At 44.1% G+C, this 12602-nt stretch overlaps 1 protein-coding gene across 6 annotated transcripts in view; it reads left to right on the top strand.

Moving 5' to 3' along the window:
• grm8b (glutamate receptor, metabotropic 8b) overlaps window positions 1-12602 on the top strand; it is a 193982-nt gene that overhangs the window by 169771 nt on the left and 11609 nt on the right. For all 6 annotated transcript variants that reach the window (XR_013196671.1, XM_077211023.1, XM_077211022.1 and 3 more), the window contains 2 exons: window positions 2364-2500; window positions 9716-10651. Coding sequence is in view for 5 of the 6 variants with exons in the window: in XM_077211023.1 (XP_077067138.1) it covers window positions 2364-2500; window positions 9716-10651 (1073 nt within the window). In the remaining variant the exon portion in view is untranslated. The remainder of the gene's footprint in view (window positions 1-2363; window positions 2501-9715; window positions 10652-12602) is intronic.

Here is a 12602-nt window from a genome sequence, read left to right as displayed (position 1 = left end):
CATAACATAAGGGAATTGAGTATCTGGCCACATAATAATCAAAGACCATGGTTTAATTTTTCTGTTTTATTTTATTTATTTTATTTTCCATTGTTAACATTTGATTTTCCATATTATTTATTTTTCTATTTTCCAATACTTTTATTTTATATCTTTTTTTATTTTCAATGTATTTATTTATTTATTTTGTTTTGTTTTATTTTATTTTTTGGATCTGAAAAATCTTTGTCTCCTCGAAGTATCTTCTTTGCTTTTTCTCTCAGCTCACTTCATCAATGAAATGCCCATGATTTGGTTTCCTCAATAAAACTTGATGAACGTGGAATAGCTAGTAGTATGAATCTCCCTACATATCCGTTTCCCTAACAGCAAATGAAGATAGCGGCCCCTTTTACTCAGAAATCATCCTTTTTTTAACATTTGGGAATTGTGTATTCTGCCCTAATAATTGAGACTTGAGTTTCCAGGATTTTTCGGAGCTGTCGCACACTCATAAACTTGTTTTTTTCGCCTTTGTTCTTTTTAAATACAGCACACTTGAGCTGATTCATTGTTGATGCTGAATATTAACCATAGAGTGTTATAATGAGATACATCTTCAGGCAGTGCACAAGAGTGATTCACTCCACTGCGGATGATATCTGCAGTGCATATACTGTGAAAAGTAATGCCGAGATCAAGCCGAAACTTGTGCCTACACGCCACGCATAAATTACAGTAGGATGGCTCGTTGGTTTTAGGCACGTTCCCTCTCCGTGTTGTTCTTTCCCCAGATCACTTTGAATTACCTCTGTCTAATTGCAAGTCTTGAAAATGAGGTCTAACCTGTGATTAAACCAAGACTTGGCTTAATCAAAACATCTCATCTATCCTCTAATCATTCCTTCTGTATTGTCACAGTCTTCGCGCGAGGCGTTTGGATTGCAGTTGCAAAAGGCCACAATCAAGTCGTTGATTAGAGAACGGTCAGTGTCCTGCATCAAGATCAAGAGGCTTATACCAAATTTGTGCTGAATTTTTTTAAAGCAAAAACAGACGCATTGCGCTAGACAATTTATGTGAGGGACAGTGCGTGATCTGTCTTCTGTCTGTGGCATATTATCATTTGACTGCTTTTTAAATAATTCTTAATGTTACATTCATAAAATATTTCCTGTTTTGTTCAATTTAGTTTGATATTTTTTTATTTTGTTTTGTTGTTATGTGTTGTTTTGATGCAGTTTGTTTTGTTGTGGTGTGTTTTGATGGTTACCTTCTTGACGCTGGGTCAGTTTCTAACGCTATGGATGCAGGTTTTTTGTTTTGTTGTGTAGTGGAGTTTGATTTTCCTTATGGTGTTTGTCTTCTTGTGTTTTATTGACCGTAAAAACGCGACAGTAAACTGAATAACTGAATTAGATCTAACCCGGCATTACTTTAGTGTCATCTCTGTTAAAATAATGGTGTTTAGTATTTGTGTGAATGACGCAGCAGTTTTTTTACCGTAAATTTCACTGGATTTTATTACAGTGTTGTTTTGCTTGGTTTTGTTATGGTGCTAGTTTAGTGTTAGTTGTGTTTGGATATAGGTTTTTATGTGGAAACGCAAAAATACACATGTCCATCTACATTTATTCAGTTTGGGCAATTATTCTTTTTGGCAATACAAATGTACAGAAATTGACCATTGCCATGCCACAGTCCCCAGAAAGGTCACCTACACTATTTAGGGATAACTTTCTTTTATCAGTCATTTCACTTTATTAGTAAGCTCTAACCTTATCAATAAAAGATCATGTGTGAGCAGTGTGTGAGACTCTGGGTAATCTGATTATTTTGTTGCTCGAGGTGTGTCATTTCCCGGTGAATCCTCCAGACCCACTCCACAGCTGACTGTATGCAGGTGTTTTAATAATGCATGATTCCCCATCTCGAGAGATGCTCATTTGCTACAAACTCTCCCTCCTTATGAGCTGCTCTGTATACTGCTGAAATTGCTCATCTGAGACGACTCCTATATTCCAGAAAAAAACTCACCAGGGCTTTATAATGATGGAATGATTTTGTATAATAACAGACAACAAACGACGAAGATCCTCTCATGCTTTATTGGCAGTTTAGTAAATTGTTTTGTTCCAATATGACCCTGATTTCATTTTTAGCTTATTATTGATTGTAATTTATTCGCTTTGTTGGTTGAATGGAACTGGAGCATTATGCGTACTTTGTTTATGCAGAAACCCTGATGTTTTTATGTCTCAAGTAATGTCTAATGTGTTTACTGATTCATCTTGGCCACGGGAGATAAGAGCGTCTGATTCAGCATTGCACATGATAGAGAAGTGTTATGACAATCATCATTTTTTTTTAATCTTTTTGGACAGGAAGTGCCAAGACCCTTGTTGTGTTTAATGAAAATGGAGATGCCCCTGGACGCTATGACATCTATCAGTATCAGATAACAAACAAGTCGGCTGAGTACAGAATCATCGGCCACTGGACGGATCAGCTGCATTTAGATGTAAGTTCATCTGCATTCATTTTAAAGTGTGCTTAAATTTCAGAGGCCGCCGATAAAATAGTTATTTACTTTAATAATGATGATTATGGTGCGGAGGACTGTCATTATGATTATGGCAATTACACTGTACAATTAGTGGTGTTGGATTAACAGCCGTAATTCAGAAGTAATTTGTGTTGCTTAGATGTAAAGTTAACTGTAAATGTGTTGATACATAGATGCTGATTTACTCTACCATTCTAAAGGTTGTGGTCAGTATGTTTTTTTTTTAAAAGAAAGAAATTAATAGGATGATTTTATTCAGCAAGGATGTATTAAATTGATCAAAAGTGACAGTGAACACAAAAGATGTTATAAACAATTTCTGTTCTTTTGAACTTTCTATTCATCGAAGAATCCTGAAAAAAGTTTATCATGGTTTTCACAGAAATAAGAAGCAGCACAACTGAAGACTAGAGTAATGGCGGTTGGAAATTCAGTTTTGCCATCACACAAATAAATTACATTGTAAAATACGTTAGAATTTAAACCAGTTATCTTTAAATTGTAATATTATTTCACAATATTACTGTTTTTACTGTATTTTTGATCAAAGAAATGCAGATTTTTTTAGACTTCTTTCAAAACCATTTAAGTGTACCGAATTAATTATATTATATTATATTGTAAATATTTGAATTCCCTTTCAAGGGAACTTCGAGCTGCGTCAAACGCTGCGGGAACGCCCCTGCGTTGTGCGTCATGAAGCACGTATGGAATCAGCCCAATGGAGAGATGAAACGTCATAGGCGGGTGACGTCATCGACCAGGAAACTATAAAGCACCCCAAAAACACAAGCGCATTAGCTTCTGTGCTTTCAGTCGCGCTACATGTGAATCTGTCCCTGTGTGATATTGTCTGTCTTACATACCCTGCACCACACAAACAATTTATCCCTATATATATATATATTGAGAGATTATGGCGGACGAACAGCAGTTTAGAAAGTGTGTTCCTCCCTGCTCGCGTTATTTAACGAGCGGGGATACACATGATCTTTGTGTTGTTTGTTTGGGAGTTCAGCATGCCCAGTTTGCTCTCGAGGGAGCAGACTGTGAGCATTGCGAGCGTTTGCCGTTAAGGACGCTCCGCTCCCGCCGATCGCTCTTTGAGGAGAGCGGTTCGGTGCGCGCTCCCCGCGGTTCGGGTCCCGCTTCTGCCGAGGCAGAGCGGCGGCGCTTATCGTGGGGATCGCAGATGGATCTCACAGCGGGGTTTGAGACGGGCTCTGCCTTATCTCTCCCTTCACCTGTGAGATCCAGTGCCTCAGTCCCGGGTTCGGAAGCACGCGCTGCGGTTTCTTCCGCTCGGGCTGAGGCACCAATGCTGCAGCTATCCAGTTCTGAGGAACTTGATGTTGTTAGTGTTGAGGGAGATGTGGAGGATTCGCCACCCCACACTCCTGAGAGTGATGAGCTTATGGAGGTGTTAACAAGAGCTGTTGAAAAACTTAATATTGAATGGCCAGTGACTAGACAGGAGTCTGTTTCTAAATCAAAGTTGGATGAGAGATTTTTGCCGTCACGTGTGCAGCCTCCACGCCGGTGCCTGCCGTTTTTCCATGATCTCCACACCGAGGTGTCGAAATCATGGAGAAAACCGGTGTCATATAGAGTGTTTAGTCCCCAGACTTCAACATACGCTAATATTATGGGAGCCAAGGCTCATGGTTATGGTGCTTTGCCTCGTGTGGAAGAGACGCTTGCGAGCCATCTCTCCCCCGAAGCAGCATCATCTTTTAAGGCACCGGCATTACCCACCAAGCCTTTAAGAAACACTTCGGCTTTGGTGGGTAAAGCATATTCGGCAGCAGGTCAGGCTGCGTCATGTCTGCATACCATGTCAATCTTGCAGGCATACCAGGCTGATCTGCTAAGGGACATGAGTGAGAGTGAGGAGGTCAGTACTGACGTAGTTCGCGAACTGCGTCAGGCTGCTGATTTATCCCTGCGTGCCACCAGAGAATCGGCCAAATTAATGGGTCGTTCTATGGCAGCTCTGGTGGCCGCAGAAAGACATTTGTGGTTAAATCAGACTAATATTAAAGAGAGAGAAAAAGCTTTTCTTTTAGATGCTCCTCTTTCTCCCATGGGGTTGTTTGGTGATGCTGTGAATTCAGTTATCGATAAATTCCAAGAAGAAAAGAAACAAACTGCAGCTTTTAAAAAGTTTCTTCCCCTTAAAGTTCATGTCCCTGGGGCTGCTGGGCGGGAGCAGCCCCGGCCGTCTTCGAGCTCATCACATAGAGCGCAGCAGAGGCAGAGTGTCGCGTCTCGTGCTCCCCCTGCTGGACAGTGGGCTCAGCCGCGACACTCTCAGCCGAAGCCTTCTCCCAGTAGAACTGATCTGAGGACAGTTATATTGGCTAAGAAGGCTTCGGCTAAGAAGAAGTCCTGACGCCAAGCCGTTCAGGATGCTGAGGGTGGTCCCCACCGAGGCGGAAAGGTGTTCACCTCTTTTTACGGTGCCCATTCCTCCTCGGTGCCCTCAGGGGCTCGTTCTGCCAACCCCGCCTTTATGCCGGGGCACAGACGATCCCAGCGAGCGCTTTCCAGAGGGACGCTCGCTCCCTCTGAGGAGGGTCTCAGAGCGGTCAGACCAGTTGTTCCCTGCCGGTGCGCCGTTACAGGGCGCTGCGTCTGCTGCTCAAGTTACACCAGAGGCCAGTCTCGAGAGCCTGGTACCCTTAGTAGAATTTCTGGCAGAGTGGAAAAGCCTTCCAAAAATATCTCATTGGGTCCTGCAGACAGTAGAAAAGGGTTATGCTATCCAGTTCAGGTGTCGTCCACCAAAATTCAGAGGGGTTCTGCACACAGTGGTGGGCCCCGAGCAGGCTCTGGTATTGGAACAAGAGGTGAAAACGCTCCTTCAAAAAGAGGCTATAGAACGGGTTCCTCCTCCCAGTTTGGAGTCAGGTTATTACAGCCGATATTTCATCGTTCCAAAGAAGGATGGGGGGTTGCGTCCAATTTTAGACCTGCGCATATTGGATCGCTCGGTAGGGAAGCTAAAATTCAAGATGCTCACTATCAAGCAGATCGTGTCTCAAATCAGGTCCGAGGACTGGTTTGTCACGATAGATCTGAAGGACGCATACTTCCATGTGTCCATCCTTCCACAACACAGGAAGTTCCTGAGGTTCGCCTTCGGGGGCGAGGCGTACCAGTACAGGGTTCTTCCGTTTGGCCTAGCTTTATCTCCCCGCACTTTCACGAAATGCATGGATGCAGCACTAGTGCCTCTGAGGCTTCAGGGCATTCGTATTCTCAATTACATCGACGATTGGTTGATTTTAGCTCAGACCGAGCAGATGGCGGTTCGGCATCGAGATGTCGTCCTCGCTCATATCAGAAAGTTGGGATTGAGGCTGAACGCAAAGAAAAGTGTATTATCTCCTTCCCAGAAGACCACTTTTCTGGGTGTCGTTTGGGATTCGGTATCGATGCGGGCGCGACTCTCTCCGACCCGCATCGCTTCGATTCTCTCAGCTGTGAAACAAGTGAAGCTAAGCCAGCTACTCACTGTCAAGCAGTTTCAGAGACTGTTGGGTCTGATGGCAGCAGCGTCCAACGTTATACCTTGCGGCCTGTTGTACATGAGACCGCTACAGTGGTGGCTCAGGACCAAGGGATTCTCCCCGAGGGGAAATCCGCTCCGCACGTTCAAAGTCACGCGGCGCTGCCTTCGTGCTCTGGTCATGTGGAGAGAAACTTGGTTCCTATCCAAAGGTCCTGTGCTGGGGGCTCTTTGTCGTCGCATAACGCTAACGACGGATGCTTCCCTCACAGGGTGGGGGGCGGTCATGAGTGGTCGCCCAGCCCAAGGTCTGTGGCAGGATCATCATCTTTCGTGGCACATAAATTGTCTAGAGATGTTGGCTGTGTTTCAGGCTCTGAAACACTTCCTAACAGACCTGAGAGGCCATCATGTGTTAGTTCAATCAGACAACACGTCGGTGGTCTCTTATGTAAATCATCAGGGGGGCCTGCGGTCTCGCCGGCTTTACAAGTTGGCCCGTCAGATCCTCCTGTGGTCCCAAGGGAAGCTACTATCTCTGAGAGCAATGTATCTCCCTGGGTATTTGAATGTGGTAGCAGACTCCCTGTCGAGGCAGGGGCCGAGGCCAGGGGAATGGAGACTCCACCCCGAGGTGGTGGAGCTCCTTTGGTTGAGTTTCGGTCGCGCCGAGGTGGACCTATTCGCTTCCAAGGAGACCACTCATTGTCATCGGTGGTTCTCCATCACTCTTCCAGCCCCCCTGGGGTTGGATGCTATGGTGCAGCCGTGGCCGAGGTCACGTCTGTACGCCTTTCCCCCGATTGCTCTGTTACCAGGAGTTCTGGAGAGGGTCCGCCGGGACGGGGTCAGTCTACTACTAGTAGCCCCGTTCTGGCCGGCCCGAGTATGGTTTGCGGACCTGATTTCTCTCCTGGACGGTTCTCCTTTGGAGCTCCCGGTCAGGAGGGATCTACTCTCCCAGGCGGGGGGCACGATACTTCACCCCCGCCCAGAATTGTGGAAACTGTGGGCTTGGCCTCTGAGGGGGCCCAGCTCATAGACTCCGGTCTCTCAACCGAGGTTGTTGAGACCATTCTTAACTCCAGAGCTCCATCCACGAGGAAGCTTTATGCCTTGAAGTGGAAACTTTTCACTTCTTGGTGTGGAGAACACCTGCAGGACCCAGTTAACTGCCCAGTGGGTGCAGTGCTGGAATTCCTGCAGGAGCGCTTCTCCACAGGGTTATCCCCCTCCACACTAAAGGTGTATGTGGCGGCACTAGCTGCTTACCACGTCCCTTTCAGTGGAGTTTCTCTTGGGAGACACCCGCTTATAACTCGTTTCCTCCGTGGCACTTTGAGGCTGAGGCCAGCAGTTCGTACGAGGGTGCCGACTTGGGATCTGGCCATTGTATTAGAAGGTCTTTCCCTAGCTCCTTTTGAACCTATCGAAGAAGTTCCCGAGAAGTTTCTCACTTTTAAGACTATCTTTTTGCTTGCTATCTCTTCACTAAAAAGAATCGGAGATTTGCAGGCTCTGTCGGTTTCACCCTCGTGCCTGGAATTTGCACCTGGCATGGTTAAAGCTTTTCTGCATCCTAGACCAGGTTACGTTCCTAAGGTTCCTACTAATATTGTTAGACCTACGGTTCTGCAGGCTTTCTGTCCTCCTCCATTTATGTCATCGGACCAGGAGAAACTTAATTCACTCTGCCCTGTTAGGGCATTAGACGCTTATGTCCACAGAGCTGCCCTGTGGAGGAAATCAGAACAACTTTTTGTATGTTTCGGGCCACCCAGGAAAGGGTGTCCGGCGTCTAAACAGAGAATGAGCAAGTGGGTGGTTGAGGCTATCTCACTTGCTTATGAGTCGGCTGGCCAGCCTTCACCTTTGGTTGTCCGAGCTCACTCTACCAGGAGTATGGCTGCTTCTAAAGCTCTTTTGTCGGGGGTTTCCCTGAGTGATGTTTGTGATGCGGCTGGATGGTCTTCACCGCATACTTTTATTAAGTTCTATGACCTAGACTTAAGCTCTACCCCTGGGGCACAGGTGCTCTCGTCCTCTGTGCGCTAGTCTCACATGACGGTCATTTGGTCCTATGGCGACGTGGGTATTCGCGTTCCCGCAGCGTTTGACGCAGCTCGAAGTTCCCTTGAAAGGGAACGTCTCGGTTACGTATGTAACCCTAGTTCCCTGATAGGGAACGAGACGCTGCGTCGCTCCGCCATACTCCCGGCACTCCCGTTAGCGCTTCCTTCAAGCCTATCAGAAGCTAATGCGCTTGTGTTTTTGGGGTGCTTTATAGTTTCCTGGTCGATGACGTCACCCGCCTATGACGTTTCATCTCTCCATTGGGCTGATTCCATACGTGCTTCATGACGCACAACGCAGGGGCGTTCCCGCAGCGTTTGACGCAGCGTCTCGTTCCCTATCAGGGAACTAGGGTTACATACGTAACCGAGACGTTTTATAGATGTAAAATTAACAGTAGGTGTTGACTTATGTTCTGATTTTGTTTTATTTTAGCAGGCCATTATAGCTATTTTTGATTAATTTAGTCTAATTTTCCATCTTTATCTTTTTAGTATCTTTTAATTAATGTTAATTTAATAATGTATTCCTATGTTAAATATGTATTTTCTGAAATATGTTCTTAACCCTTAAACAGCATGAAATGCACCACAAGATGCATACTCTTTAGACTCTTGTAGGAGGCATGAAAAAGAATTTTTCACCCGATACTGTTATCATTATCATAGTTGAGTCTGAGTTTTGAGTTTGTGAGTCATATGTCCTGGTTCTAATTTTCTGTGCTCGTTTTGTCAGTCTGACCTTAAACCAATACGTCCACCCATGGGGCTGAACATCCTGACTTTTTGCAGGAAGTAGTTATTTATTTTTAGTAAAAAAGAAAAAAAAAGCAATGCAGCTGCTAATATTAATTGTGAACATCTTCATAAGATGCTGGAAAAGAAAATTAAGTGATATGTTGTTCATGCAAAAACATAAAAAAAACAGGATTATATGAAAATTAAATGTTTTGTTATAAATTGCATTATATACATGGAGCTTGTAGCATTATATGGACATTGGAGCTCAATGGCTAGATTTGCAGACCCCTGAGGTTGAGTCTCAAGATGCACATCAGTAACGTTTCTTTTTTCTAAGGCATGTTTATAAAAGCTACTTAAATGTCCTAATTAAGGACTAAGACCAAATCCTGGCTTAACCTTAATCCTGTCTGTGAAACCAGGACTAAATGTTGTATTTGCTGATCATTTTCCACTCTTGCCTGTTAAGGGTTAATCCTATAAAATATGAAAATAATGAGGACCTATTTTAATGTTTTACATTTTCAACATTCTTGGCTGTGTAATGTTGCTGTTTTAGCATGAAAAAGGTCTGCAAAGTTACAAAGCATGAAGTCACTCCAAAGGGAGATATTCTCTATATCACTGTATCTGAACTCCCTGAAACGCCTCGATTGCAGTCTCGAGTTTTCTTCCATGAACTTCCTGACACGATTTCCCACATTTAGGTGTTTTTTGAACATTCAAGCTTCAAAACCAATTCTAGTAGACCCTAAAAACAAAATCAAGACTTTGTAAAAGGGCATAATAGTTCCTGTTTAAATGCTTTCTGAAAGTTCCAGGAATAACTGTGATGTTTCTCTTCAGATGAATGCCATGCAGTGGGCGAGCGGGGATGCAGTGGTGCCCGTGTCTGTGTGCAGCCTGCCCTGCCAGACCGGCGAGCGGAAGAAAGTTGTGAAGGGGGTTCCCTGCTGCTGGCACTGCGAGCGCTGCGAGGGCTACCATTTCCAGGCTAGCGAGTTCACGTGCCAGCTTTGCCCGTACGAGCAACGGCCAGATCAAAACCGCACCGGCTGCCAGCCGATCCCCATCATTAAGCTGGAGTGGCACTCGCCGTGGGCCGTGGTGCCCGTCTTCATCGCCATCTTGGGAATCCTCGCCACTACCTTTGTCGTGGTGACCTTCGTACGCTACAACGACACGCCAATCGTACGTGCCTCTGGCAGGGAAATGAGTTACGTGCTGCTAACGGGAATTTTCCTTTGCTACGTCATCACGTTCCCCATGATAGCTGCGCCCGGAGTGGCCGTCTGCTCCTTCCGCAGGATCTTCCTGGGTCTCGGCATGTGTTTCAGCTACGCCGCCTTGCTCACCAAGACCAATCGCATCCATCGGATCTTTGAGCAGGGAAAATGCTCGGTCGCGGCGCCGCGGTTCATTAGCCCCGCTTCCCAGCTAGTCATCACCTTCAGCCTCATCTCGGTTCAGTTAATGGGGGTGTTTGTGTGGTTTGTGGCGGACCCGCCGCACACCGTTGTGGATTACGGCGAGCAACGCACGCAGGACCCTGAAAACGCCCGAGGTGTGCTCAAGTGTGATATCTCGGACCTGTCACTCATCTGCTCGCTGGGCTATAGCATCCTTTTGATGGTCACGTGCACTGTTTACGCTATCAAAACCAGGGGAGTGCCGGAGACCTTCAATGAAGCCAAGCCCATTGGATTTACCATGTACACCACCTGCATCATCTGGCTGGCCTTCATACCCATCTTCTTTGGGACTGCACAATCTGCAGAGAGGGTGAGTCTATGATGAAGTGCTAATTAAGTGCGGTTTTATAAATATATTATAAATTATGTACAATTATGAGGTGAAGACTCGAAAAGGAGACCCCCATTGACTGCCATGTTGAGATCATCTGCATCCTGTCGTGTGATGTGACACCTTCACAGGCAAAATGTTTCTCATTTCCCCCATTGCATTGCTGCTGACCTGAATTTGTTTAGTTTTGGATACTGGTTACCAGAATACTGTATATAACGTTGTTCAAAAGTTTAGGGTCGGTAAGATTTTTTAACGTTTCCCACACCAGGAGTAATAATTTATATATTTATATATTAATAGAACATATATATTTGTTCTATTAAAGAAAAGATAGAAAATAAATATTTGGGTTTGCTGTAAATTGGTTAGAAAAAATTTAATCGGAATCGGCTAAAATCGGCAGGCCAAACTCATGAAAAATCGGAAATCGGAATCGGCCTAGAAAATTGTAATCGGTGGATCTCTAATACATATATATATATATATATATATATATATATATATATATATATATATATATATATATATATATATATATACTGTTATAGTTATTACTGTCATTATCTATCTTGAGATAAATATATTGTTATTGTGGCAACATGATGAAGTGAACAGTTGAGGATCATGTATACATCATCTCCTCATTGGCAGCTCCATAAGTATACAGTCCTTGTTAGTCTTTTAGGTCTTTACATCAAAAACAAGCTCTAATCTAAGAGATGCTCATTATCAGATATATGGAGATGATCAAGCATGACCTGGAGGAATAGTGCTGCTGTTAATGGGCCATAAATAGAGCGTGCAGCCTCTGTCGGTCCAGGCCAATGTGGGTCTCGTAATGTTGATGACTTCAGTGGTGGACTGCAGACTGTAGGCTGTACCCTCTGTTCTTTCATGCACCGGGGTGTATTTCTGTCCAGTGCTCATTAGTGCTGCAGAGAGAAGCCAGGATTAAAAACACAGCGTCTTCTCTGCATGTCTAACATCTGTGGCATGTGTTGCTAAGATTTGCAGTCAGACATTAATGTCAAGTGTTATGTTAAAGGACAATTTGTGCAAAAACGGAAAATTGAAAGCAATGCTCATTAAGAATTCATCTCCAAGAGCTTGACAACACGATTTTCTCAAGATAAAACCGTTATAGATGGAGTTGAACTTGCTGACCTTACTGCTTTCTGTCAGCATAGATGGTTTCTTTATGTATGTATATATTTTTTGCACTGACGGACTCTGGAATACTTGATCATTTTATTTTTTTATAGATATTGTAAGAAAAAATTATGTGGCAGTCGAACATCTCAAAAATGAAGTTTACAGCAAGTTTACAGAAGTTTATTAGAGCATAGCAGTGGCAAAGTACACGAAGCACCTTGGGTTCACCGGCCTCCCAGAAGATCCGAAGCTTTTATCCTGTTTCAGTTTACCACTCGTAATGTAAATGAAGTTTTGTCTTACATGTAAATTGAGGATAACAATGAAAGTGATAGCCTTCTGTTCCCACATCTTCGATATTCTTTCAAATAAGAACAGCCAAATGTCACTTTATTCAGGATGGTTCTTGGTTGCCCGCTGCTGCTCCCACGCTATAATTTACAATATATCACTCCGTTGATACTATTTACATATTACTGAGATTGGAAGGAATTGTCTCTAAGATAAATATGCTCTTTTTAGGGAAGGAGCATATTTAAATGCATATGGAGAGGAAGATGGATCGGAGCAGACTATAATTCCTTACAATATATAGAATAGTAAGTGTTAGTATTGATGGGCCAAGTGTTGACTAAAAAGATGCGTCTTCAGCCCTTTCTTGAAAATGGCTAAAGACTCAGCAGCTCGGGTTGAGTTAGGCAACTCATTCCACCAGCAGGGAACAGTCAAGGTAAAGTCCCATGATAGTGATTTTCTGCCTCTGAGATGGCACCAC

This window comes from Siphateles boraxobius, unplaced genomic scaffold (assembly GCF_051911475.1).
Source record: "Siphateles boraxobius isolate OS27281-9 unplaced genomic scaffold, OSU_SipBor_1 65, whole genome shotgun sequence".
NCBI classification, from domain to species: Eukaryota; Metazoa; Chordata; class Actinopteri; order Cypriniformes; family Leuciscidae; genus Siphateles; species Siphateles boraxobius.
This window is presented reverse-complemented; position numbering and strand designations above follow the sequence as displayed.